This window comes from Tauraco erythrolophus, chromosome 6 (genome assembly GCF_009769465.1).
Source record: "Tauraco erythrolophus isolate bTauEry1 chromosome 6, bTauEry1.pri, whole genome shotgun sequence".
NCBI classification, from domain to species: domain Eukaryota; kingdom Metazoa; phylum Chordata; class Aves; order Musophagiformes; family Musophagidae; genus Tauraco; species Tauraco erythrolophus.
The window spans coordinates 30,054,367-30,080,685 of record NC_141470.1 but is presented as its reverse complement, the minus strand read 5'-3'; the positions used below and the strand labels follow the sequence as shown (position 1 = coordinate 30,080,685).

Sequence of the window (26,319 nt, the reverse complement as noted above, 5' to 3'; positions counted from 1 at the left end):
GCTATATGAAACATCCTGAAAGTCCAGCACAAAAATTACATTAGACACGTAGGCTTCAGCATATTTAACTGGCCAAGCTTCTCCCCGGAAAAAGCACTTCCATACGTGCTGTAACACACTTCACCTATAAGGTCTTTATTTACCATTTCAATCACATCATCAACATCTGCTATACTGAAAGACGAGTCTTTGGAAGTAGCCCCGTCCAAAGAGGAAGACGCCCCCACCAGACATCGCGCTCCCAATCCCAGGAGACGCCCTGATAAATAAATACTTCTCCTTGTTATACCTACAGGCTTCTAACTCCATGCGGTTTCTCATCGACAGAGCTCCCCCAGCTCAGTCGCTAAGCCTGAGGAGGGAGCATTAACAACTCCCCCTGGAGCTCGCCTGCCCCGAGGGGCTCACTGGGCCGGCGGGAGGCAGGGACCTGACACGCTGCTCTCCCTAACAGCTCTCCCAGCGTGCAAAAGCAGCGCAGAAAAGTTGCCCAGCCCTTTGGGCCTCTTCCCCCACTACCCGAGGGGTGACGACGGCCGGCAGCCGGGCCTCGCTCTCCCCTCCTCAGGGCCAAACCGCCCCACAGCATCGCCCCTGCGTCCCGCCGAGCGCCGCCCTCCTGCGAGCACCGGGCCCGCTGCAAAGAGCCCCCGAAACCCGCCAACGCGGGCCGCCTGCCAGAGGCGGGCCAGGAACCCGCCGGAGGGGAGCGGGCTCTCTCCACGGGGGCCGCGAGGGCCCCCATCGGGCTGAGGAGAGCGATGGTTGGGGCGCAACCCCCGGGAGGGAGTGAGGGAACGGGGGAGGGATGGCGGCGCCGAGCCCTGCGCGGGCCGGAGATCCCAGGCCCCGCGTCCGGGCTGGGCCTCCCCGCGCACCTGATCTAGGTTCTCCTCGCTACCGCTATCCTCAGTATCGGAGTCGATAAGGACACGGCCTTTCCGCTTCTTCACCATGGCGGAGCCGGCTCTCCCCCCCCCTCCCCGCCCCGGCGCCGACGGCGGCGGCGCGGCGCTCACAACGGCCCGGCCTGCCCCGCGCCGCCCGCCCGACCGGGACACAAAGGGCACCGCGCATGCGCGCCGTGCCGGGGCGGGAAGGAGGGCGGGGCCGCCCCCTCTCCCCTGACGGGCGGCGGCCGATCGCTGAGGAGGGTTTGCCGGTCCCCAGCGGCTTTTATACGCGCTGTCTCGCCGACATGTTCCTCACAAACAAGCATCTCCACCCTCAGCGTCTCTTTAAACGCAAATATATTTGCGGATAAACAGCTCGGCACGGCGCAGCGGCCTCGGAGGGAAGATTTCGCCTCCGTAGCCGCTGAGGGCGGGAGCCCTGTGGCCACCGCTGCTGGCGGAACCTGAGTGATGCGATGTGTGTTCCCCCACCGGGCCCGGAAGCGGTCGGACCCGCCGGTAACGGCGGGAAGGTGAGGCGGTGTCTCGGTGCCGGGGAGTCCGCCGGTTACAGAGCGGGGGGAGCGGGTGGAGGCGGCCGCTTTTGCCCAGAGGCTGGTAGCGCTGTTGCCGCGTCCCGGCCTCGCCCCTGCGCTCCGGGCTCGGGAGGGCGGGCGGAGTCCGGGCTCAGTGCCCAGTGCCCAGGCCGCGGCCGCTGGAGCCGAGGTTTTGTGGCTGCTGGGTGGAGAATCTGTTCTGGCGTTAGATCCGCGTACGGGGAAAACGTTGCGTAGGGTCAAAAACAGGGCAAAAGTAAAACCTGTTTAAAACGTCACGTTTTCTCCTTCGTGGTACTTGGAGGAAACAAGGACAGGTCTGTGCTGAGCGGGGTTCAGCTTGACTGCGGGCTGCAGCTTTTCTGCGCCTCTTCTCTACCTGACTGCTGGTTGTGTTTGGGTTTGGGGCAGGTTTCCCGGTGGGGCCCTGAAACGGCCCGAGTCACTGTTCAGGCTCTCCTTGCTTCCATGGTGCGTGCTTCAACTCTGTCCCAAGGGGCATGGGCACCCTGTGCGTCAAGTTTTCTTTTTTAGGAACTTGCCTCCTATCTTGCTGATTGTGTGGGTAGAGAAAACGTGACATCCTTCAATGCAGTTTTACTCCATGGTCCTTAACCTAATTGGAATATGAGGATAGTAGTAGTGCATTTTACCGTAAATAAAAGTAGATATGTGACATATAGAGAAGAGAGTGGGGCTCGCCACAAGTCTTTTGCAGTGTTGTCTGATATGTGATGCGTTTAGATATGCTGTATTTGTGTAACAGACCACAATAAGATGGTTAACAAGTGCTGTCACTATAGCTGTTTAAAGATGTGGGCTAGTTTCTTCATAAGGTGTTATGCTGTGTAAAGCAAGTTTCTGCACGTCACCTCATACTGCTGGAGACAGAGAGAAAGAAGGCATCTAAAGCACAGAAAATATGAAAAAGGAAAGGACTATCCCACTGATGCTCAGTGGGAGTTTGTAACTCAGAAGATCTTGTGGGTGAAAGGTAGACAGGGATGACTAGTTCTACGTTTAAAAATTCTTAGAGGGATTGATAAGCTAAATAGTCCAGTACGGCACTTCCGTAATTTGTTTTGACTGGCTGCATTCTTAAAAGCTTGGAGAAGATAAACTGATTTTACATCATTTTAGGATTTATTCTGTGGCCAAAAATAAAACAACAAAACCCAAATCAAAATCACAAAATAAGGCAACTAGTCTGTCTAATCTTATGGGTCACAGATAATAGCCTCTGTACAGAGAATTGAACATTAAGGGTCTCCCTTATGAATTAGAGAATAGTGATGTGGTGTAGCTTTTCCTACCAGCAGTTATGCAGACAGAGCAAAGAGAAGATTTTCAGATTTTTTCCAAAACTTTATAAAAAAAAATGTTGAATTGCAGTCGCTCTTATTAAATTATTTCGTCTTTACAAACATCTCTGTAATCTTAAACCAGATGCGTTGAGGGGGCAAGGGGCTGGATGCCTTACGGAAGAAGCATGTAATATGGCTGCTGTAGGACTTCATATCTGAAAAATCTTGTCATCTGTGACTGTCAGATGAGACTGTCGTTCCGGTCCATATGGCAGCAGGGTCTACCTGTTGTGAATTTGTGATTTTCTTGCAGGGAATAATACTTTATAGTTATATAGATGCCATCTTTTAGAAACATTCTTCTTGAGGTTGTTTTTGCTGATATTACTCATAATACCTAAACTTACAGTGAGAGGAATTAACAAGAATTGTTTTTTTTCTATTCTCAGTTTTATTTAAAGTATTTTACTTTTTTTCTCTTATTTACGTGAATATTTCACATCATAAGGGGGTGAACACATAAGGTGGGAATCATTAAGTAAACTAAAAGTCTGAGGAAGTGTAATACTTGGTGTTATTTTTTATTCCTTTTTCTAATGGCTTAAATTTCTGGTTAATACCTGTTTTAAAAGTTAAACAGTTTTACAAGTATCCTAGAAGTAATTTTTTTTTTTATCTTTTCTCTCTTATTAAAGGTGGAGATACACTGATAACTAGTATCCAGAGCGATCTTACTTTAGTTTTGTTGTTAAATTAATTTCAAACCCATTAATTACCTTACTGAAAGCGAATTCTTCAAGTTTACAGACATGGCTCTGACTGTGTTGCTGAACGGTGCTTACTTATGTGGCAGATGCTGCAGGCACCAAGTTTTGCACCCCTTACTTGAACCTTCCCTCAGCAATTCCATGTCAAAATTGTATAGCAGCTATCGGAGGCCAGGGTCACAGCCTGAAAAAAAAACATCGTGGCAAAATGCTGATTTCAGTTTTAAGAAGAGCATTGATATCTTAAAGACTCAGCTAAGCATGCTGAAGGAGGAGACCAAAAGCTACTTAAAAGGACCTGGAGGCTATCCATTTGATCAGTACCTATTAGAACAGACAAGGGTGTTGTGGGAGTTTCGGAGCCAAGAAGATTTAAATAAATGGGTTATTTCCTCTGATGTGGAGATTGGAGGCAAAAGTGAAGTTTACCTAAAATTGGGTAGGAATAACCAGGCTGCTCTGCTGTACGGAGTCCTCAATACGGAAGTACCTCGTGATGGGGAGACAAAATACAGTGGATATTGTAGTATGAGATCTAAACCGCCAATGGTAAGTACAGCTTCATGTTTCCGTAGCTTCTGTTATTTAATTGGAGAGCATTTTTGTGTAATGCTAGAGACAAGAAGTGGACTGTTGTTTACTACAGTTGAAACTGATTGCTTCCAGGAGTATTAGATATTCCTTCACAGACATAGTTGCTGCTGTATCCTTTGACCTGAAAGGAACTTGAACTTTTTCTTGGATTTTGTTTTCCTTTCTTAGAAAAGGGATAATATATGTTTGATCATTTACTTATGTACGATAGGGCATCCACTTATTAAGACAGCCCTGTTTACAGGCTCCTTGCAAATGAAGGATCTGTAATGAACTTTTATATCCAAAAGTGATATGATTAAAAGAGATGTCTCTCTAGATTTGAAGTTAATTGACTGTCTCATAGGGACAAATTTTCTGGGCTCTGACTTGACCTATTCATGAAACTTGGTTTAGGTGAATGAGCTCATCTCTTCTCACAGGAATAGAAAATAATGCTTTGAAATGTACTTTTTAAAGGTCTGACTCCTACTGTATATTAGAAAAAGCAAAACAGAAATCTTTGATAGTTCAGAATTGAGCAAAACAGAACCAGAAATGGATGTGCTTAATATTGATACTGCTTGTTTCATTCCTTATTTTTAACCACCTTTAAAAGCCAAGGAACATTTTGACTCAGTGTATAAAATGGTTAACTTTTTAGTCTATTCTGTTGCTTGCGACTTGGCACAAGTACACAGGTAAAATCTTTTTTTTGGGCCAGCAACTGGGGAGCAGAGAATATGAGTGAGCAAAATCAATAGGCAAATGAGAGGCAGATGAACACTGATTAAAATGGTGACACCAAGTCAGTGGAATGGAACAGCAAGTTGAATCTCACCTAAGTTAAATTCCCAGCACTGCTACTGGCTTGTGCAAATGTGGCTGAAACTTTCACCTCCTGTTTCTGAGTGTATCAGTCCATCTTTATGATGCAGTTTGAAATCAGAGGGTGAAAATATAAACACAAAGGCTCTTCTTTGTTGAATTAAAAAGGCTCAAAACTGGCAAAACCATAAAATCTAATAGCCACAGGCCTTGTATTAATGTATTGATGATCTACTCATTCCGTTACCTATAAGATGAATTGGTAGAAGCACGATTGGTAGGTAACCATAGTAGTGCTGTAAAATAAAGGGGAAGCCTCTGAACTTTTGGTGCTAATTTTGACCTGATTGAAACAATTCTGTCCAAGAATAGCCCTGACCCCCTGCCCCCACATCTGTCCGAGTGACCTCAATATAACTCTCTAAAGACTCTTGGATCTGCCTATGTGCAAATCGCAACATCGGGACTTTTAAGATCTTTGGAAAAGATGTGTTTGAGAATTAGACACACTTGCAGTCCATATCATTATGTGCAGTTAGTGACAAAAAGCATTGGAAAACATTAAATTCTTCCAGTGCTTATGTCAGTCTTCAGTAAGGGAAGTTATCACAGGGGATGGTTTATCCCACTTCATCAGTTTCTCGTAATGGTCTCTGAATAATCTCACAGAATATTAAAGTTAATGAACTACATTAAACTTAACAAACTGCAGAACTACTGATCCGTCAGTATAGGGTTTGTGTACTTGCCTGCTTGGGAATTTGGTCCTAGGAAGGAGGTCTGATTTCTGATAGTTACAAGATTGTAGTTTGTAATGAAAGCACAAGTCCTCAGAGCAGTGGTACTCCAATTTGTGGGCTCTAATACAGTGCTGAAGGAATACAGTGAAATCAGCAGCTAGTGTGATGAAGGAGAAACCCAGTTTTGACTGTGTCACAGTAGATACTACTTGACATAGTAATGAGGGCAGTGATCAGAGCAATAGTGCTCGGTTCTTCATAATGGAAGGTTCCCTTTATCAAGGAGGAATAATTCTATTTATTAATAATTTATAGGGATCTTTTGCTAGGAAGAAGTATTACGACTGGTCAAACTTCAACAGTCTGTATTTACGTGTCCGTGGTGATGGCAGACCTTGGATGATAAACATTTATACAGACCCTTACTTCTCCCATCAAAAGGATGATCTCTACAACTACTTCATGTTCACCCGAGGAGGCCCGTACTGGGAGGAAATAAAGGTGAACTAACGTGTCTTTCAAACTATAACGAGACTGTCTTGGGGTCCTGCCAGAGCTCTGTGGAAGAGGCATTATTTCAGCTCTCACAGTTTGTTGCTGTTGCTGTCCATTCAACAGTGTTTCTGTTATTATACAACAGACCTGTGTTTGGCTTGGGAGTTCCCAAAATTGTAAATCACTGGATCATGGGAGGGCACACCGTGTCAGTTGTATCAAAGATTTGATCCACCATGCATTTACCTAAACATCTGCTGTTAGCTATTACTGGAGTAATAGAATGGATACAGTGGTTGAAGCTTAGCAGGGGTTGCCAGGAATATTCTCTGTGACAACCATTTTATCTGTAATGCAAATGGACGAAGGCTGGTGTAGAAATTGTACCCTGCAGCAGGATTTGCATAACCGACTGTCTTGCTGGAGTCAGTCAGAGACTCGGAGGCATGGTTTGTCATTTATGGCCTTTGAATCTGTGACATAAAATAATACTCGTAAGAAGTGGGGGGTTTGGCTCATTTCTGATGAGATGTGAGGAATGTTTGTAATTCGCTGATGACAACATTAGGGAGGTTTGCACATCCTTGTGAACAGGCGTTCCACGCTTCATAATACTGTTGTCCAGTCATATGAGAACAGCCCACTATTTCACAGATGAGGAGTCAGGAGGATGAAAATTGGTGTGTCATTGCTGGCTTACATGTTTTCCCCACACTCCCACCAGCCAACCCTCCTGTTTCCTCTCAGCCTCCCGTCTTTCTTGCTCCCACTGCATTCAAAGTCATTTTTACGTTATTTTGAACTGCTTTGCCAGAGTACTGATATCTCAGTGTGAGGTTTGCATTTTGAAATGCATAGCTTGGGTACAAATGAGCTCTCGATAGACATGCGTGCTAGACTTTTCATTAATTTCTGTTTTATGCTGATGTTATTGGAGGGAGATATTCTAGATGTAAAGAGCCACCTTTTGTGCTGCAGCCTGTCATTGTGTCCTAACAGGGTAACAATCCTGCATGACAGCTACAAACGGCTGCTGCAGAACAGCATGGGCCTGGAACTGGCTGTCAGTTAATGAAAGGGTTAATGTGGCCCATTTCTCTGTTCCTGTTCTATGTACCCAACTAGTGCTGGTACCAGATGTAGCTTTTTTTCTCGTAAGTTTTTGTTTTATGTACTGGTGACACTAAAGCCTGTTTTTGTTTTGTTTCTCTCAGATTCCATTCTCCAAATTCTTTCTCTCCAGTCGGGGAAGAGTCCAGGATGACCAGCATCCTATGTGGTTAGACAAGGCAAGTTTTCTATAGGCTTTATCTGTCTGAAATTTCTTTTAGTATTATATTGTCATTATATAGATAACTTACAAATCCTTTAATGGTTCTGAATTTGAAATTGAAGGGCCTCTTCTTGTTATAAAGTACTTGTTCTTGTGTGCTTACCTTTGCATTTAAATTATCCTACTTTGTGATAGCAGTGTCAGTTTACTTCAAAGTAGCTCCAAAACTATTTTTGAGAGATCTATATAATCAAGAAACAACTCACAACTTACTTGGCTTTTGAAAAAACACAAAAATTTGTTTGTTTGTTTGAGGAACGATCAAGGTGACTAAGAAATCTAAAATGCTGGTTGGCACAGTATTGCCAAAAATAATGAAAGTACCATAAAGTTACTGGTGGAAGACTATCAGGGATATCTGTCGTGGGTTAGGCTGAGTCCGGCAACCAAACCCACGCAGCTCTCCCAGTCCAGTAAAATGGAGAGGAGAGAAAAATGTAATAAAAGAGCTGAGGATCGAGACAGGAACAGAGGAGCACCCACCAACCACGGTCCCGGGCAAAAGAGGCTTTTTCTTAATGCAAAACTATTTATTAACAGCTACCTAGAAAGAGAAAAGCACACAAAAACGGTTACTTAAGAGAATAACGAGAAAACAAGGCCAGGTCTTAAAAACAACACCACTCCCCCCGCCCCCTTGCCTCTTCTTCCCGGCTCTACCTCCTCCCCCCAGCGGCGCAGGGGGGCAGGGAATGGGGGAGCGCAGGTCAGTTCATTCCAAGTTGTTACTGCCGCTTCTCTTAAAGGAAAAGGAGTCCTTACACCATTGTCCCTTGCTCCAGTAGATCCCCTACTCACGGCGAAAGCGTGAATCCTACCCGCTGGGCAGCAAATCCTTACCCCATCGGATTCGCCCCAAGTGCGGGCTTTACCAGTCCTGGGCTTTTAAGGAGCTGTAGCCACTCGCTCTGGCGTGGGTCATGAACAAACTTTAAATGTGCTCCGGCGTGGGTCGTCATGTCGACCTTAAATGCGTCTCCGTACAGACTCTGAATGCGTAAAATGCGTAAATGTGTCTCTGCCTGTGCCCATGATTCACAATAGTCTCAGGCTTAGGCATTTCTTCCCGACGTGGGTCATCCACTGGTTGTGAGTGGGTCTCTGCTTGCTCCACCGAGGACTGTTTGCAAAGGGGCTGCTGGCAAGGGGGACTCAGCCGCGGCACACGTTGTTCCGTTCCATCTTCACTGACCTTTTATCTGTGTGGCTGTTTCTCTTAGATTTCAGTCCTGTCTGGATGAACTCGGCCCGGTGGGCGCCCCGGCAGCGGGGCTCTCCCCGAGTTCCCCAAGCGGCTCCGCCGCCGCCATCCTCGACGGAGCGGGCCCGGCCGGGAGCCGGGAGCGGGGGCCGTGCCCCCCTCCCGTCTCCTTGCTCCTGGGCCAAGGCACACCTTTCCGGTTCCTTTGTCCGACGTAAATAGGGCAATTCGCAGAGGCGCCGATTGGCTCAAACCCCGAGGGGGACGGGAGTCCGGTCTGATGGGCAGCTTCTGCCACCCGGACCTCCCCCCCCCCCCCCCCCCCACTTCAAACCATAACAATATCATACTGTGAGATTTTATTTGAGGATGTACTGTATCAGTGACCTTGATGGTGAGCACTAAACTGATGTATTTATAGGCTCTTTTTATTTTTTTTTCAGCCTTTCTAGTCTTAAGTAAATGTATTCAGTATTTTTTATTTTGTTTCTGCAAATAAGTAGACTGATTCTGAGAAGGGGACATGTTGGAAAAAATTGTTTCTGTATCTTTTTTTCTGTCATGTTTTAGTGACACTCCTGTATGTAGTTGAGGGCAGCTTAATACCCAGTGACTACCAAGAGGAAAACAGTGTCAGAAAAGGGAGAGGAGAAAATAAAAGGCCCATTGCTCGAATCAGTGTTAGTCACCTGGAATGTTGCATGCAGTTCCTAATTGCTTTAATGAAAAAAAATATAGAAAAACTTGAGGGCAATTCAGTGATTGGCATCATGAAAAAAATTCTGTTTTAAAACAGAAGTAGTTGAGGCCATAGAAAGCAAGTATGAATGATATGAAGACAGTGGATTAACTACAAGAAAAAATATGTTTAATGGAAGAAAGTTGTTATAAAAGGCCTATGTTTAATACAGACACTGAAGAATTTATCAGGATTTTGAATATACGGTCATTCAAAATGGTAAATGAAAACATAAAAGTTGTATATGGGGTGTTGAAAAATATTTACCAGGAGTTGAAGGGACAAAACAGTACTTGATTTAAGCATCCTCCACTTAATTTTCATTCCTCGTTACCTTATGTGTAGTATTTCACAGTGAAAACAATGCACTTGCGTATAACATGAAGTGTAATTTTACAAATATGTTTTAAAGAAACCTAAAAATAGGGGAAGAAGTGTGAAGACAATTAAAGAAATCTTGATAAAATGTCTTGGTTCCTCATGGTGCCTCTATATATTTTTCCAGGAACCAGGAGAGGCATTGTTTAACAGGAATAAAAAGGCAGGAAGTAGCCAACGTATCTAGGGCTTGCAAAGAAATAGACTTCAGAGCAGAGAGTCTAGGTGACTTCCATAGTCATCTGTAATGATGAACCAGAAAGATGGAGCTTTCAAAACTCTTCCAGTTCCACAAGCCCAAGGACCGATTGTAGAGCTTGCTTCTGGGGAAGAGACAGCATTTAAAACATTGGAGCAATCTGAGAGGAATGCCAACGCATCTAATTTCTTCAGCTTTGTTCTATTATTTATTTAGCATAGATTTACAATATATATTTAGCCTCAGCCTACAATTATTCAACTTTATCTGACACATCCTAGGCATTATTTTCCCAAATGTGCAGCAATCCTTAAAATCACATGTATGGCGCAGACCTGCACTTTGAGCAAGGCTTAAGGGCAGCTAGAACTTAACAGGTGGCCTGCCACTGGTGACTCAGCTTGTTCTGAGATCTGCTAGCACTGGAGTCTCTGAGAGGTGATTGGTGACATGTAAGAGCTGAGAGAGCTTTCAGGCAAGCCACAGGCTAGTAGGAAGCATGCCTGAGCCACACAGATCTTTATGGAATTTATTACAGTTAGAATAATTAAAAAAAAAAAAATTGAATAGTGGTGGAAGAGAACAGTAGGGAAAGGAATGTTCTTAAATACAAGAACATTATTCTAATTGAGAAACAGTGGTTAAGAACCCTGCCTTAATATAAAGCTCTGTTACTGTTTCACGTGGTTTAAAATGTCTATTTTGGTACACTTTCACACTATATCAGGTGTATGACTTGATCTAAAATGAAAGCTCCCTTCCATCCTTAATTACATTGTTTGTTTCCTGCTCACGAAAGAATTGTAACATACTTCATGAAAATGCATTTGTACACTCAGTCATGATGAAACTGGCACTACACAAACCTTGGCAGATAAAAATTGCAGTGTTGCTTTAGGCTCAGGCCATTTCTAATAGAGGGTTTGACAGTGGTAGAAAGGCAAATGTCAAGTAGTTTCCCACTGGGGTCTGTACTGAAAACATGGTAGTGAAGTGTTCAAGGCTTAAGAAATGGTGCTGTGTTTTGAACAAATAACCAGTTTAAAGCAAATGGCCATGAATTGCTTGTAAAATATGGAAGCGGTAGATACAGTTGTGTTTGATTGTAACGTTATAAATACTGTTCTCATGTGCCTTTTATTTAGATTAGTACCCTTGGATTCACCATCGGAGATAAAGTAGATGGTCCATTCCAGCTGGAGATTGATTTTATTGGCCTGCTAAACGACAGAGCTCATACAGAAGAATTTGCTTATGAAACATATGAAAAGAATCCTCGAGTCTAAGTTGGGCTTGTGTCCTTTGGGACACTCTTCAGATGCTTGGTTCATTTTTATGAAACACTTAACAAGTGGCTTATAACAAACGGAAAATTCTCTGTAAACATTAAAGCGGATGAAGCATTGACTGTAATAACCTGACTGGAGTGACACCATTGGCATCTTTGAGCTGCCAAATGCAGAATCCTGGAGACTGTATGTAAATGGACTGGAACATAGTCTGAGGAGAGTTGCGATGCATTCTTACAGAGTAGTAACTGTTGACTGGGTAAGTTTTGGTTTCTGTCCTGACCTTTACAGAAATAAAGTTATTTCATGAGCTTGTTGCAGTTCTCTTTTTCTACAACAATTTCATTTTCTACATTATATGGTTTGTAGACAGTTGTAGAACACTTGCATCAGCTAGTTTTAAACTGGAAAAAGTATGATGAGAATTAATACCCTGAGGAATGATGCTTAAGCATGACTCAGCTGCTGAAGTTTACAAAGAGCAGCATCAGAAGTGGAAAAGGCAGAAGTATTTCAGCCTCCAGCTTTGACACTTCTGAGTAACTAAAAAAAAGAAAAAGCCACCACTGCCAAGGTTGAAACAGCAGCTATGCAGTGGGCTCAGCTTTTTGTTTAGAGCTGTTGATTACAGTCCTGCAGCTTTACAGAGCTAAGGTTGTTGAACAGAAGTAATCCTCCAAGAGGGAGTTGGGCGTGGGGGAACCCCATCACTTTGTTTCCTGAGGGGGCACAGCTCAGCTCAATTAGCACCTTTACAGGGCAGATCAGATCACACTTTCCTGCTGTGTGCAATTAGCTTAAGTCAGCTGTAATGTAAGAATTCACAGCCTCAGCAGGTGGCACAGAGGCTCAATACCTCCCTTTTTCTGAGAAGTCTGGTTTTCGATAATTTGACAAACACTTTAAAGAACAAATGCTGAATGGTTTTGTTTCAGCTGTCACAAACAATCTAATCAAAGCACTGGCTTACTCTGCAGAGACTGTCTTTAAGTGTACATCACAAATATTAAATGTACCTATATTTTATATGGAAGAGGCCACAATAAAGTAAGCTGAAGCAGTAGCAGTGTCTTTTACTATCTTTCTCCCCTTACACAGAATTAAATAGCTCGAAAGCAAAAGAAGGGTGATGGCTTTAAATTCTAAAGATACCAGAACAAACATGCTTTTGTGAAGGTGTAGGCAGACTAATCAGTAAGGAAAGCTCATTACAGAAAAAGAGACACTGAGTAGTAAATACAAGTATGAACAAAACTAGCATTACACTAAGGAGGTAGTTACATATAATACACTAGATGATATAAACAGGATATATACAAAATATTTATTTACCCTCAGTTAAGTATTAAAATCTGTTGTTCTTGAAATTTCAGCATATATTTGATAGGACACTAAATTCACTGAAACAATTAGTTGCTCAATACTCCAGCTGAGATTACAACTGCTAAATTAGCTTTCCAGTTCTATCCATAATAAATCCAGACAGCTTTTTTTTTAAAAGTAACAATCACAACAAGCTTTTAAATCTAAGGTATTGAATGTGCCTCAACACTACTGTAACCTCATTTAAGCATCATAGAGGTGAAAAGCAGAAGAATTTTGTTAACGTGCTATTTACCATAGAAAGGAACAAAACAACCTTAACTGTTCAAAGCATCCAGTTGGTAATTTGTAAAGCCACTTTTCAGTTGTGACTTTTTGAAAATACAGTATTTTACAATTATGTTATGCTGTAAGTTTTTAGTTTTCCAAAGAGGTTGCATATTTTTTCTTCTCTTGGAAATTCTCTAGTACTTCATAGGCATGCAATTAGAAATGCTGAATAATTGCTGTAACTGTTGTTACAGAATTTAAGGATAGATCTGGAGAACAGGGCAAGCAGACATCTGCAACTCCTGTAATTTACCAGTGGAACATTCTGAAGCTTGCTATCCAAAGCGTATTCTAGTGGGTAACAAACACATACCGGTGTGGTGAAGCTTGTCTTAAGTTGCACGGAGGCTTCTTAAGTATCTTTTTTCCTCTTACATTTTCTCTTTTAACATCTTCTAGTTAAAGTAGTTAGTTGAATTAATACATTAAGCAACTAGAGAGAGTTTCCAAGCTCCTGAAAGTTTAGAACTCTTATCGTGTTGGAGAAGTTGGTCACTAAAATGTTAAGCTCAGATGCATTGTAAGGTCTCATTCAATGCTCTATGGATTCCACTAGTACAAACCTGAACCATACACAGACAGCACAAATATTTACATGACAGGAACAGTATTTACAGTGATTTCTTAGATATTTCTTATTCCTCCTAACCCACAGATAGTCCTCTACGGTTTCCGAGAGCCTGAGCCTTTTTCTTTTTTCTCTCTTGCTCATGTTTCTCACGCCTTTCTTCCCTGAAGGGGAAAAAGAAGAGAGACAGACCATATCAACTTACTTTAAGGAGACACAAGCAGCCAAAGGGATCTGAAGCTGACCATGGCTTAACATCTGTTTAACCAGCGTGCTGCATTTGCCATGGGCAGAGAGAACAGTTGCGTTTTGGACTGAATCCAAACATTCAGGCAAGCGCTTCTGTATGGGCATACAGGTCTAACATTCAAGGTAACACCATGTCAATATTCACAGCTTCTTCCAAGGTGAAGGTGAATCTCCAAACGCTAGAATTGATAGCTTTCATAGAATAAGAGTCTGGGATTCAGAGCTGCCCTCTTTGTTGGCCTGCCTGATACTAGATGGAATATTGGAGGCAAAAATTGCTATAATATGGAAGTACTCTTTCCTAAACTGCATATTTAAATTCTACAAAGACAAATGAGTTGTATTAATTTAAATAATACTATTTATAAAAAGTCAATGGTGTACTCACCTTGTCTGGAGATGTGGCTGTTTGTAATCTTTCTTATGTGAAGAGACGTTGCTACCGGCAGACTTATTTAGAACAGCATTTTCTTTGAATTCTCCCCAAGGTTTTAGTCGTCCTACAATTTAGGGGCAAAAAGAGACACTATTGAATTACTAGTTTAGTAATTGTGCGCTTAACTTCTTATCCTGAATTTTAGGCTAGCTGGCCTGGTTTTTGCTAGTTGACTTTAAGATGAAATGCCTCTTCAGCTGTATTATCAGTTTCACCAGCCCATTCCCTACAAGTAGTTTTTCTCTAAGTATTAACAGGTGACCATACTTACAAGTAACACTCATGAGACAAAGTTCAGCTTCTTACACAATAGTGTACTTTTTAAGAAAATAAAATAAAAGTAAGCCTTGTTGTGTAAGGAATCTCTTATATTTCCTGTACATACATCTGTTCAGTGGAATACAAAAAAGTTTATTCTTATATTTACGGGCTTTTGGTCATAAAGGCTTACACTTCAGTAGGGAGGCTCTTAAAGCATATATCATGTAGAAATTTAACATCAGTCCACAGACCGTGTGGGAATCCAGACAGAAAGGCAAAGGGACAGGAAAAGAGACTGAGAACTTTGCTGTCATGGTTTACATCAATGCCTTATTTTATGAGCCGTTAAGTAGAAGGGGTATGACCAACACAAACCACACAGGATCACAGTACCTTTATGTGGCTGATACCGAAGCGGCCTTGAGAGACTTGCTTTGAGATCAAACGTCTTCTTTGTGCTTGTGGGTTCTGCAGGGTGAGCTGCAAACTTGAAGGGGGTGATAACTACAAAAGGCATCAAGATATCATACTTAATTATAGCAGCAAGAACATCACTGTACTTAGCAAGCTGGAAAACGACAGTGAAGATCACCTTACAACTATGAAGACCAAAAAGCCACTAAATGCTACGGTCTGCTACCTCTGAAGACAGAATTGCACATATGCAGCTCGCTTGAAATCGGGAGCTTTCAGGTCTGGAGAGCGCAAGAGTTTAGAGTATTAGCTCTTTCGCTCTGATTATGCTGTACAATAGCATATGTAGTTCCGTGTGTTTTTCTGGTCCTTCAGAGCAAATTATGTTTCTTAGTCTCTATGCTTGCTTGGAACCAAGTGGATTTTCACATTAAAAAAAGAAGCAGTCTTCCAGAACACACCAGCTTCTGATCAACAGTGGAACTTTTCTTTCCCCCTAAAAATTATCAATATTGTCATACAGCAAGACAAGCAACTCTGGGTTCCTGACCTGTGCTAACGTACCTGTGGTGCCAGGGTATCAAGGGTTAGATAGCAGAGCTGTGCTGGTGCAGAGATCATTAGTAATCAAAAGACTTGTGCTTTTTCTTACAGAGCTTTCATTACTGAAGCTGGTAATAATGGCTTGTCCTAAAACACAGCTAGAAGCCTGGTGCCTACCAATCCCACAAGGAGAACAAGACTTCTGAAAAGGCATCTGGAAAACCTCTCACCCCAGACAGTATCTCCCTGCACTTGTTATATGAATCTTTTGCTACGTAGTCCCTAAAGGTCTGGAAGATTTTCTATCCCCTTTTCTGTAGGTAGCTAGGTACCATATGTTTCAGTGTTAGCACCTAACCTTTTTAGTCAAAACACCGTAAACCAAAGGAAACAAAGAAACTATTGCAGTTTCTGAAGAATCAGTCATAAATTAGAGAATGAAATTAAAATCTGTGCCTACCTGACATTAGGTCATAAAAAAATTATATAAAAATTCAGTAAGACAAAAGTCTTGATCTGAAAGAGGCAAATATTTACCATCCACTTTACCCTTTGACGCAGTCAGATCATTATTGTTTTCATTTCCTTTGCTGTTTTTCTGACTTATTAGTTTGCAGCTTTTTTGGCTATCAGGCGTGCAGATCTCCAAGTATGGAGACATTCTAGATGGAGTCTTGGTAAGAGAGCGTTTATGCTCATTATCTTTTGTGGCTTCCGAGAACCTGAAAATTGTTAGAAATGTGAAGACAAAGTTAGTCATCTACAAGGAATGTAAGCAACGTGACAGAGTACAGAAGGTTCCGTGTTCTTCTACATGTAAGAAAAGAAAGTTTTGCTCTGTGTACGATGTTCATAGCTTATGCATAAACTGCACTAAATGCACCTTTGCTGGCAGTTTTCACGTTATGAGCCATCATCAATAGCAGTTGGTAGTATTAGGAATTACAAAGAACTGACTTGTTATTTTGGAGAGCAAATATATGCGGATGCAATAAGTAGATTTCTTCAACAGCAGATATGATTTACTACAGAATTCAAATTGAAAAGTAAACATTATATATAAATATTTTTAATTTAAAAATTCAAATTAAAGAAAAACTGTAAGAAAATTAACTAGAAGAAAAGAACTCCAGAACTCAAAGATCTATCAAGGAAGAAGCTGGAAATTTTAGTGGAAACACACAAGTTCCCAGCATACCAAGACACACACGTGCTGGATGTATGTGTGTATACACACACATTTTTAATTTAATTTTAATTTTTAATGTGTGTGTGTGTAAACATATATATGTGTACCTATACATAAACACAAGAAAGAAAATTCAAAACTTCGCATAAAATAACACCTTTATCAAAAAGTACTGAGAATAAACTGAAAGCTTACAAGATATGGAAAGACAGTGAGTAGATGTTGGAGAAAGCTATGTTTTGAGGGCTAGCAAGTTTACAGATGAAGCATAGCTTGCAAGATCCACCTGAGCACATCTTTAGATGAATGAAATGGAAGCAAATTCTAAAAGTGAGGTTTTGTTTTACATATTGCCAAGAATCAAGTCAGGTTGCAGTGAATACAATAAAGATCATCTAATAGGACACCAAAGGCAGAATGAATATTGTTTTCATTTGTTGATGTCTATTGAAATCAGATAGCACGTTTAAAGTAGAAACAAAGCCAGTAAGATTATAAGCTTGATCTTACAAGGAACCTGTAATCTTGACTTTTGAATAGCAAAAGAACTCCACTCAAAAGTCCCATAATTATTTATTAGGAGATGTCAATATTATAAGTTGTATTATCTGACTTAACAATCCCACACACACTTTATTCAAGGACAAATAGTCTCAGCAGCTATAATCTTGGCATGCAAAGTTGAAACATGAAGGTTGTCAGAAAAATGAAAAGTAACACAACTGAGACTCGAGATTAACTGGATATTGTTAGCAGGGGGAAAAGGGTAATGATAAATTACAGAATGTCTAAATCTGAACTTCTGTCACTGTGGAAAGTTTAGTAAACTGAGTAAAGTTGGTATTAGTACAACAGTTAAAAAGCAACAAAGATATAGTACAGACAAGGACTTTCACTGAGAAGAAAACCAGGCGAAATCACGTTTAATCAATGGAGTACCATATGGACTGTCTTTTTGATTCCTTCTTTTAAAGGTTTTTTGTTCCAAGACTTCAGAAAAATTGGTAATAAGATAATAAAATTTACTCATAACAAAAGTTCATCAAATATTAATATAATACAGAATTCAATTACCATGTAGGAATAATGAAGTACATGTGATGCTTTAAATGGGAATGAGATGAGATTTAACAGAATTGAGTATGAGCTCATTCATTTAGCAATTCCTCATGACTTTCTGTTGCCAACTTTGTTCCCATCTGCTAGAAAAGATCTGCTTATAGTAGTCAATCACAAGATGAGCCCCTGCAGTGACATCATGGGGGAGGGATTGTGGAGGAAGGAAGTGAGTACTCAAAAAACCCAAATGATGAGTCTATAGTGAGACTCACCTGGAATACTGTATGCAGTTCTGGTTAAGTAATCTCAAAGATAAATTAATTCAGATAAACAGGGACTATTAGGTTGCCTGACAAAAATGCAAAGCCTAACATAGTAAGAGAAGAAAACTAATTTAGTTGGGTTGGTTTAGCAAAACGAAAGCTTAAAGAGATGCAAGATTCTTCTACCATCAGACATCAAAATGAAGAATCGAGATAGTAACAGCACAGTAAGTTAAGGCCATAAAGCTAGGCTGAAAGTGAATAACCAGAATTACACTCACGTAGTTCGTGTTTGGAATAGAAATAACGTAGCCAAATCACACTCAGTGTCAATTATTTCATGTGTATCATACCAAGTTGCTCACTGGTAGTTTTAGTTTGTTCTTTTTACCTGACATTCATTTTGGTTGTTGAAAGGACAGAAGGATTAAATGAAGATTTCCTAGATAAAATACTCCGATTGGCAGTGTTCAGAGAACTGCGTGGTGAACGCCGGAGGTTACTAGGAGTGCAGGTGGCGGAGAATCTGCCTCTTTCTGGGTTCGGGCTGAATAAGGGTGTTTTGCCACTGGTTCGATTCTAGGGAAGAGAAAATCATGAGTTAGCACACTCTGCTAAAAACTTATCAGAAAAGCAGCCAAGAGGAAGGGGAGATACACAGTGAATCAAAAGCATACAGATTCTTCATTTTTCCCCTTTCTTTTCTTTAAAAGCATATTTTAAACATGAGTAGTTTTATCATTAAACTAATCCAAAAACACATACCTTAGAATTGTTATGGGGAGTGCCTTTTTCTGATGCTCTTAAGTGATTCGATTTTTTGGCCAGCACCTGCCAAAAATAATTTGTCTGAAGTATACGTTGATATAACATATGCCATAGAAGAGAGAAATGTAATGTTTAGGAGTTTCAGTGTCACTGTTTTGTTATGTCCATTGAACCACTTTTCTGAGGTTCGCCGCACTCTTTCAAAGAGGCCCCATCAGCAGCTTTCACCCGCGCAAGTATGAAATACAAGAGAACGTTCTGAGAATCAGGGCCACTGAGAACAACATATATCGCATATATTTTGAAAGAGACTCACATGTAGTCATTGGAAAATGGTTCTTTAAGGCACAAAAGAGGAACTTAATATTTAATTCCCCCTCTTTGAAAAATAACCCATTCCCTTGGTTAAGTTCTGCAGCAATTCCAATAGTTGTAAACAAAAGCCCCAGGAGATCCCTCACAAACCAATTGTGACATAATTATTTTTACTCAAAACTGACAAGTTCTTTGTTGGTTCCTTTAACTATAGCCATACACGTTAATATATAAAAACTTATTTATATATAAATTTGTATAGTCATTTAACTATATGTAACTAGTTATATAGGACTGCAGTTAAATTTTACTGATCATAACATTCCACTGCATGAACACATGACCAGCTACTTACTGCTCTAAAAAGACTCTACAAGACTCCTACAGAGAGGCTCTGGAAATAACTGAATATAGAAACAATGGATCTCTTCATTTGTTATCACTTACCTTGACTTCATGAAGAGAACTGCTGCAGTTTTCAATCATTTTTTTCTTCCTCTCAATGTAGTCAGCAATAGATTCCATTTTCTTGAAGTGAGCCTCATGCAACTTTTTAAAGTCTAAGACATTCCAAAAATAAGAAGTCACATATCTAATGAGCTCCTAAGGAAGTTTACTCCTTAAGAGGAGAATCTTGCAACACCTGTCATTATGGCCTCAAAGAAAATATAACGTATCCCTCTAATTAAAGACTGCGCACACACAAGTAACCCAACAGTATGAAACAGCATCTACTTCACCAGAGACATAGCTGGTTACCTGGCACATGCTCTGGAGAACTATAGAATCACAGATTGGTTTGGGTTGGAAGGGGCCTTTAAAGATCATCTAGTCCAGCCCTCAAATACTGCAATTAAAGGGAAAAAACCACCAAAACTTCCAAATTTTAAATGAACAAATGTATTTGACAAAGCGATGAAAACAAGCTAATGCGTAGTAATACAGCACAACAACAGTGCTGTATTACTAAAGTGAAAGTATTTATAAAGCGAAAATTCAACAGGCAGAAGTAAGAGCATGTCTTCCTGCTCTTTGTTGTTTTGAAAGTCGTGAATGCAAGTGTTATATTCAAAAGACATCAAAGCGTTCGATAAACCAGTTTTATAACATACATGTGAGTCACTACTATGAATTTGTAAGTTGGAAGATACATTTATTAAAATGTAACCGTTGGGAACTTTTTTAGTTTGCTTGCTTTTTAAAGAGAAGATGTTTTCTTTTTCAAGGAGAAACAGAAATTTGGGTTTTAAAAAACTCTAAGTCAAGTCTCCCTTCACACACAGGCAACACATCTATTTCTAAAAACGGTAGGTTATCTTACTTGGTGTAGTGGCTTTCATTCCTGTTTTCCCAGACCTAGATGCGTGGCCTACATGTAAAGGCATCTTCCCTCCTGCATGATGAGCACCATCTGGTACAGTAAGATTAGACAAAATTGTTAGAACTCCTGAAAAATATTTTAATGTCATCACAACCTTTTTAAAAGTTGTTGTTCCAAAACACATCTGATCTCCTCAAAGTGGGTTTAAGTTTTGGGAAATAAAAACATCCGCTGGAATTAGATACATCCTAAGTCTCCCAAAAGCCTTTTAAATAGCGTATCAGTAACAGCATATCTTGACAAACTACAAGCCCAGCATAAATCATCTTACAGTCATACTAAGTTATTATCTTTTGATAACATTTGACAGGGGGAATTAACAAGAGAACTATGCCTGTGGTAAGCAAAAACAGCTTTAAATCCACAGCTCTTGATCTGTTTAATAAGCCAGTGGTTTTTAAGTGTTGATAACAAAGAACACCTTTGGCCAGCTTTTCTGACACTGCCTTATATACATATACAGAGTCTAAGTTCTTTTTATCATCTCTGCTCTCAGGTATAGTATTAAGCTCATGTTCATGTTTTAGTAACTTTTTTCTTATTAAGAAAAAAAAAATCAATATTTGCATATCGAAAGCAAACATTTGCTTTTGTATTCATTCATGTCTCTTTTAAAGTAAACTTGAGTGACCTCAATATATTGAAAGAAATCCTAACTGGAAGCAAATAATGAGGGACTGTTGAAAAAAATCAACTTTTCAACACTAAATGCAGATATACTATTTTTCTCTCACACAGCTCTTGCTGTCTGAAATTACTGGGGAAAAAAAAAAGAAAGAAAAAAAACAGAAAGCAGTATGAGTACTTATAATTACAGTTATAGGAAGAGAGGAGTACTATGCCAACTGTCAGGATGAATGCTGCCTCAGCAAAAACATCCTCTATATATTCCATTACTTCTGTTTTTAGAAGACTCTTCCTTAAAATCCTCATTTTCTAAATTAGTTTCAAAGTTACAAATGGCCTGTAATGAACTGTAATGTTCTACTGAACAGAAGAATATCCCTAATACAGCTCAAAGACTACACCTAGACTAACAGGAGCAAGTAACAATATGTATCTTATTTGACAGACCCACAGTATGAATGAGGTTATCAGATTGGGCAGACAAACTCTCTTCTTCATGTCAGCTGCATGCACAAAAGACTAGGGGAGAAATTAGTTCATGTTTTCAAGGGCATCACGTTTGAAGGTCTAAAAAAGTTAACAGACAGAAAAATGATCCATTGTAATACATTCAGATACTGTTAGGCAGTTTAAACAAGTTAAAAGACTGTGTTTGTATGTCCTATTCTACTAATTTTACTCCTGGGAAGAAAATGATAAAACCTGTTCATCTGTAGGAAAAGAAAAAAAGCGAAGCATGAGGAAGAAAGCTCTCCATTTCTCGCCACTTTTTAAAACAGCCGAGTAGCATCTCTAGGGGTATTTCAAAAGGCACTGATCCTAAACGAGGCACCAGACTCAAATACACTCAGATCTTCAAGAACTCCTTCACTAAAAACATCAGGTCCAGAGTTCTGATGTCAGCAGAATTCCTGCATTGCAGAATTTGTGGATTTGTGTTACAATACATTAAACAAAGAAGTACACGAACCCAAAAGAGACAGATTTTTTTCTGGTATCCCCAAACAAGGTACCGATCACCAGACATACCACAAAAATCTTTGTAGACACAATAAAATAACCAAAAGGCACATTAAGTAGTACGAATTACTAAACTTACTTTTTTTGAATTTTCTACTTACATTCATCTTCACTACTTTTAGTAGAAGTCTTCTCTGGTTGTTCTTTCTGACCAGTACCCATCTCTGGTTTCTCAACAGCTCTCTTTTTAGTTACTTGTTCCTCATTTTGGAATACCTTCTGTCCCTTTTCATGCTCACCCTGAGGCACTTCGTTTTCTTTCATTTCAGAATGCTCCTGCAGTTTAAACATGCTTCATTTAATCAGTTTGTTCCGACTGGATATAATGAAAGGCTGTTGTTCTGAGAACAATCAGTCAATGGAACAGGTTGCCTGGAGAGGTTGCATAGCGTCCATCCGTAGAGGTTTTCAATATCAGATCAGAGAAAGCCTTAAGCGTTGTGGTCTAACCTCATGGTTCACCCTGCTTTGATTGGGAGATTGAGCAAGAGACCTTCTGTAGCTTTGGTTACTGTACGATTTTCTAACACTAACAGACTAACACTCTTCATCATCTTATTTCCCTCCTCTAACTCTGAATCAGTTAAAGTCTTTCACATAGTTCTTGGTTCACTCACTACTTGCATGAAATTCTAGAGAAAAATAATCCTACTTCCACCTCACCTTGAAACTTCCCCTCCCTCAGTCATAGGGCCCATGAACAAAGAACTCACTGAGAGGAGTCGGAATTAAAAAATTGTGGGGTTTAGGCAATCATCCAATTTCTGCTAACTTTTCTATATAAAAGAAAGTGAAAACAGCTTTATTTTAGATAAATTCTGAAACTAGTCTAATATTCAGAGTAATATGTGGAACCAGCGAAACCAGTCTTACATTCAGATAAAGTGTTTGGAATTGTATATTTCTTAGAGGAAATTAATTTATTTCCTTGAAATAACTAACGAGTAATCTCTGTTCATTATGGAATAGCTCATAGTCAAGATAGACAAAACCAGCACTACAAAGTACAGAAGACCAGTACCAAAGCTCTTGCACACAAAATTGTTTTATATATATATATGTATACACACACACAAAAAAAAAATGTACACCACCTGCTAAACGGTGATAGAAAAAAAACACAACATCAAGCGTGTTTAAATTATGCTCGGGGGAAGGGGAGGCAGCCAGCACACAAAACTAAGCAATGCAAATCACCTCTTTCTCATCAGAAAGCTCTGTATTTTCTTCATTGATAATCATTTCCTCATTGGAGTTCCTCTTTTTTCTTGTCGTTTTCTTTTCTTTAACACGTCTTTTTGTAATAAAACACACTGAATCAGGCATAATTTCTTCCTGATTGCTCATTTCATCTGATTCGATGGAAGCAGATGCAATTTTTCCAGAGTCCTACAGCAGAAAAATATTATAATGTGGAACATATCTGACACAAACATAAATTACATACTCTAAAGAGACTGTTAAAATTTTATTATTGGAAAAAGTATTTCACACAGAGGAAAAACAATAGCATGCCATTTAGTAGCATAGTAATCTAGAAATTGGCAATGCCTAGATTTCCCTAAACATCAAAGCTTATTGTTTAAAGACATTAGAAAGAAGTCCTAAAGTTGTTTTATTATAGAGCATTTTAATAAGATTATAAAAAACTAATACTTTGTATTTGAAATCTGACTTGCATGATGCTGCGGCCCTCCTAGATTTGTATGTTTCTGTGGAATACTCTCCATCAAAAAAATCAGCGCCTCTTCCATGCTTGTTAAAATTAAAAATAAGCTGACGAGGATTACAGCAGTTCCTCAAACCTTTAAAGAAGATTCTAAAGGAAGCATTTAAAGAGACATATATTTTAGAAAAAGCAGATACTAATTTACTTTCTACTGAAAACAAAAAACATCACCACACTCAACAAAATAATCCAGCTTACAGAAGAGAAAAGTTTAAAAAAATTTAAGGAAAAATACATTAAGAGATGAATAAAGAAAATGTCACAATTGCATCACTTTCATTATAATGTCAGTGTATGTAAATCGTAGTAAATGCATATTTAGTCCATCTAGGCATGCAAAATAAATAAAATATTTTTGTATTCAGTATTGACTGGTGTCTGAAGCTAAACAGGCAAGAAATCAGATTTGTTCAATGGAAATTAAGTGTTCAGTGAATAATTTTGTACTGATGCTGAAAAACACGTTGTTTAATTTTGGCAGCTGAAAGGAGATCAGCTTGGGGTCATATAGGAGGCCACTTGAAAGCTAATATTAGCATATGTTTCTATCAGTACATGACTGCACTAGACTAAAGGCACTATTGAGAAAAAAGTATTTTTACTACAGTTCATCATCATGGTAAATAACAGCCTTTAGTACATGCCCTGTTCTACTGGCTACAAAGTTAGGTCTATCTCTCTTAAAAAGAACGGATGATTTATCATCTATTACCATATTTTCATTTTCTTGTTTTGTTTCATGAAAATGTTGCTTCAGTGCTTTCAACAATTTATCTGCCTGGAGAGAAATCAAAACAACACATGAATTAAATATTGCATCAAGTCACCAAACAAAAAGCTGCATAAACCCAACTAGAGTCTTATGAACTGATCCAACAAACAAGCAGAACGTTTCCTGAATCCAATGGAATAAGGAATGCCTAGAGCTTCTTTCAAGTCAGTCAAATTACAGAAAGTGCTTAGGGCCACAGAAAAACATGTAGCATATTCTCCACAGAGGCACAAAGACAGATTTCCCTGACTAGGTTTCTTCTGGTCCATCTATTCTCCAGAAAGTTTAATTTTTCAAGGATGAACGAGACTGACTTTTAGCAGCACTGCATAGCTGAACATGAATTAAAATGGTATCAAACTTCTGCAATAACTTCTGTCTTGCCCATACTACGTGCAAAGCATTCTTCTCATCCCTCACATATATTCAACAGTAATAGCTATAAAATAACAACAATAAAATTACATCACTGATAGTCTAGAGTATGAAAGACACTTAAACACCTAATTGGAAAGGTCAGCATAAAAATCAAACCTGAACCAGAAGTTCAGGAGCAAAATAACCCAGAACTAAAACCCCAAGCAGAAGTCTTAATCCTGACTGGACAATGAGTTCCTTTGTCCACTTTAGGTCGTGGATCTTTCTTCTAAGGCTGTTATGTTTCTTCCCTCCGGTAGTGCAGCCGCCTGCCTGCTGCTGAGCCATTTGCCTACCAGGAGAGATCGAACCACTGCCGTAAACCTGCAGCCCTGGGCAAGAGAGATCGGTGCGTGCTTAAACCTCTAGTTCTTAACCACGGTTGTAAACACACACACGCACGCACTCTCGCCCCTTAAGGCGCCGCACTACTATCATTCTGCCGACTCCTACTCTCTTAAAAAAACCCCCAACCCTCAAATACCCGCCTCGAGGGGGCAAACAGCGCGGTGACGCGCGGCGGAGGCGGCCGGGCCCGGCGGCGCCGAGCACTGCGGGGACGCGCTCGCAGAGCTGCGGGCTGACCCCGCGCCTCCCCTCGGCGACGCCTCCAGAAAAACGGCGGCCCGCGTAGCCAGCTTTTTCGTTGAGCGTATCCGCCCGTCGCGAAGGTGTACGGGCACGGCGCCCGGCACCACGGGCGGTAACTAGCGACCGGGACGTGTCTTTCTGGATGAAGGGACGCTTCGGTGCAAAGCTACCCCCGCCAGCCGGCCGGCCCGGGCTGCGCGCCAGCCAGCACGGCCTCTAGCCCCACGAAGGGGTGGGGACCGAAGGCTCCGTCAGCGCGGTACCCGAAACGAGAACAACGTCCACGGCGACGGGCGGGGCACGTTCCCCACCCCACACCCGCTCGCCTCAGCTCCCAGCCGGACAAAGCGGGAGCCCCAGAGCCGGGGCCGCTCTTCAGAAGGCGGCCGGGAACCCGGAGCTTCCCCCACCCGCCCCTCGCTCAGGCCCACAGCGCTGCTCCCTCCCCGCCGCGGCAGCCGCCCTCGCCTCACCCGGAGGTTGGCCTTCAGGCCGGCGGTCTTTGCAATCCGCTGGAGCTCGACATATTTCAGCGACTCCAGCCGGTGGAACGAGGAGAGCGCCATGGCGGCCGCGACCCGCTGCCTCGCCGGGGCCAACCGCCGCACTTCGAATCTCGCGCTCAACTGACACGGCGCGCGCTGCTCCCACTCGCCCGCCGCGCCAGGCCATTGGCTAGATGAAGCGAATGGGCCGGGCCTGGCGGCACGGAAACCACCAATGGCGGCGCGGTCACCGGGGCGCGCTTTTTTTCAAACGCGACGGGCG

At 41.2% G+C, this 26,319-nt stretch overlaps 3 protein-coding genes across 5 annotated transcripts in view; 1 reads left to right on the top strand and 2 right to left on the bottom strand.

Moving 5' to 3' along the window:
- RTF1 (RTF1 homolog, Paf1/RNA polymerase II complex component) overlaps positions 1–971 on the bottom strand; it is a 31,998-nt gene extending 31,027 nt beyond the window's left edge. Inside the window, 1 exon segment of the mRNA XM_086613836.1 lies at positions 879–971. Within this exon segment, the coding sequence (XP_086469962.1) occupies positions 879–956 (78 nt within the window). The 5' untranslated portion in view covers positions 957–971.
- Positions 972–1,333: 362 nt separating this feature from the next.
- On the top strand, positions 1,334–13,718 carry NDUFAF1 (NADH:ubiquinone oxidoreductase complex assembly factor 1). Of its 2 annotated transcripts, XR_015222200.1 has the most exons (6): positions 1,334–1,426; positions 3,450–4,070; positions 5,978–6,163; positions 7,372–7,446; positions 11,153–11,555; positions 13,688–13,718. XR_015222200.1 is itself a non-coding variant. In XM_086612961.1 (5 exons), exons 2-5 carry the CDS (start codon positions 3,564–3,566, stop codon positions 11,291–11,293), a joined length of 909 nt encoding a protein of 302 aa, XP_086469087.1. In that variant the 5' UTR covers positions 1,334–1,426; positions 3,450–3,563; the 3' UTR covers positions 11,294–11,686. The 2 variants fall into 2 exon arrangements, 1 of the variants encoding a protein (XP_086469087.1); XM_086612961.1 differs by lacking the exon at positions 13,688–13,718 and having other exon boundaries at positions 11,153–11,686.
- On the bottom strand, positions 13,572–26,117 carry NUSAP1 (nucleolar and spindle associated protein 1). 2 transcript variants are annotated; one of them, XM_086612959.1, is made up of 12 exons: positions 26,025–26,117; positions 24,484–24,549; positions 23,240–23,431; positions 22,144–22,318; positions 20,336–20,425; positions 19,462–19,574; positions 18,697–18,762; positions 18,323–18,510; positions 15,970–16,142; positions 14,857–14,967; positions 14,155–14,266; positions 13,572–13,681 (listed from the first exon to the last, which is right to left on the bottom strand). In XM_086612959.1, exons 1-12 carry the CDS (start codon positions 26,115–26,117, stop codon positions 13,594–13,596), a joined length of 1,467 nt encoding a protein of 488 aa, XP_086469085.1. In that variant the 3' UTR covers positions 13,572–13,593. The 2 variants fall into 2 exon arrangements, with proteins under 2 accessions (XP_086469085.1, XP_086469086.1); XM_086612960.1 differs by lacking the exon at positions 18,697–18,762.
- Positions 26,118–26,319: the final 202 nt, after the last annotated feature.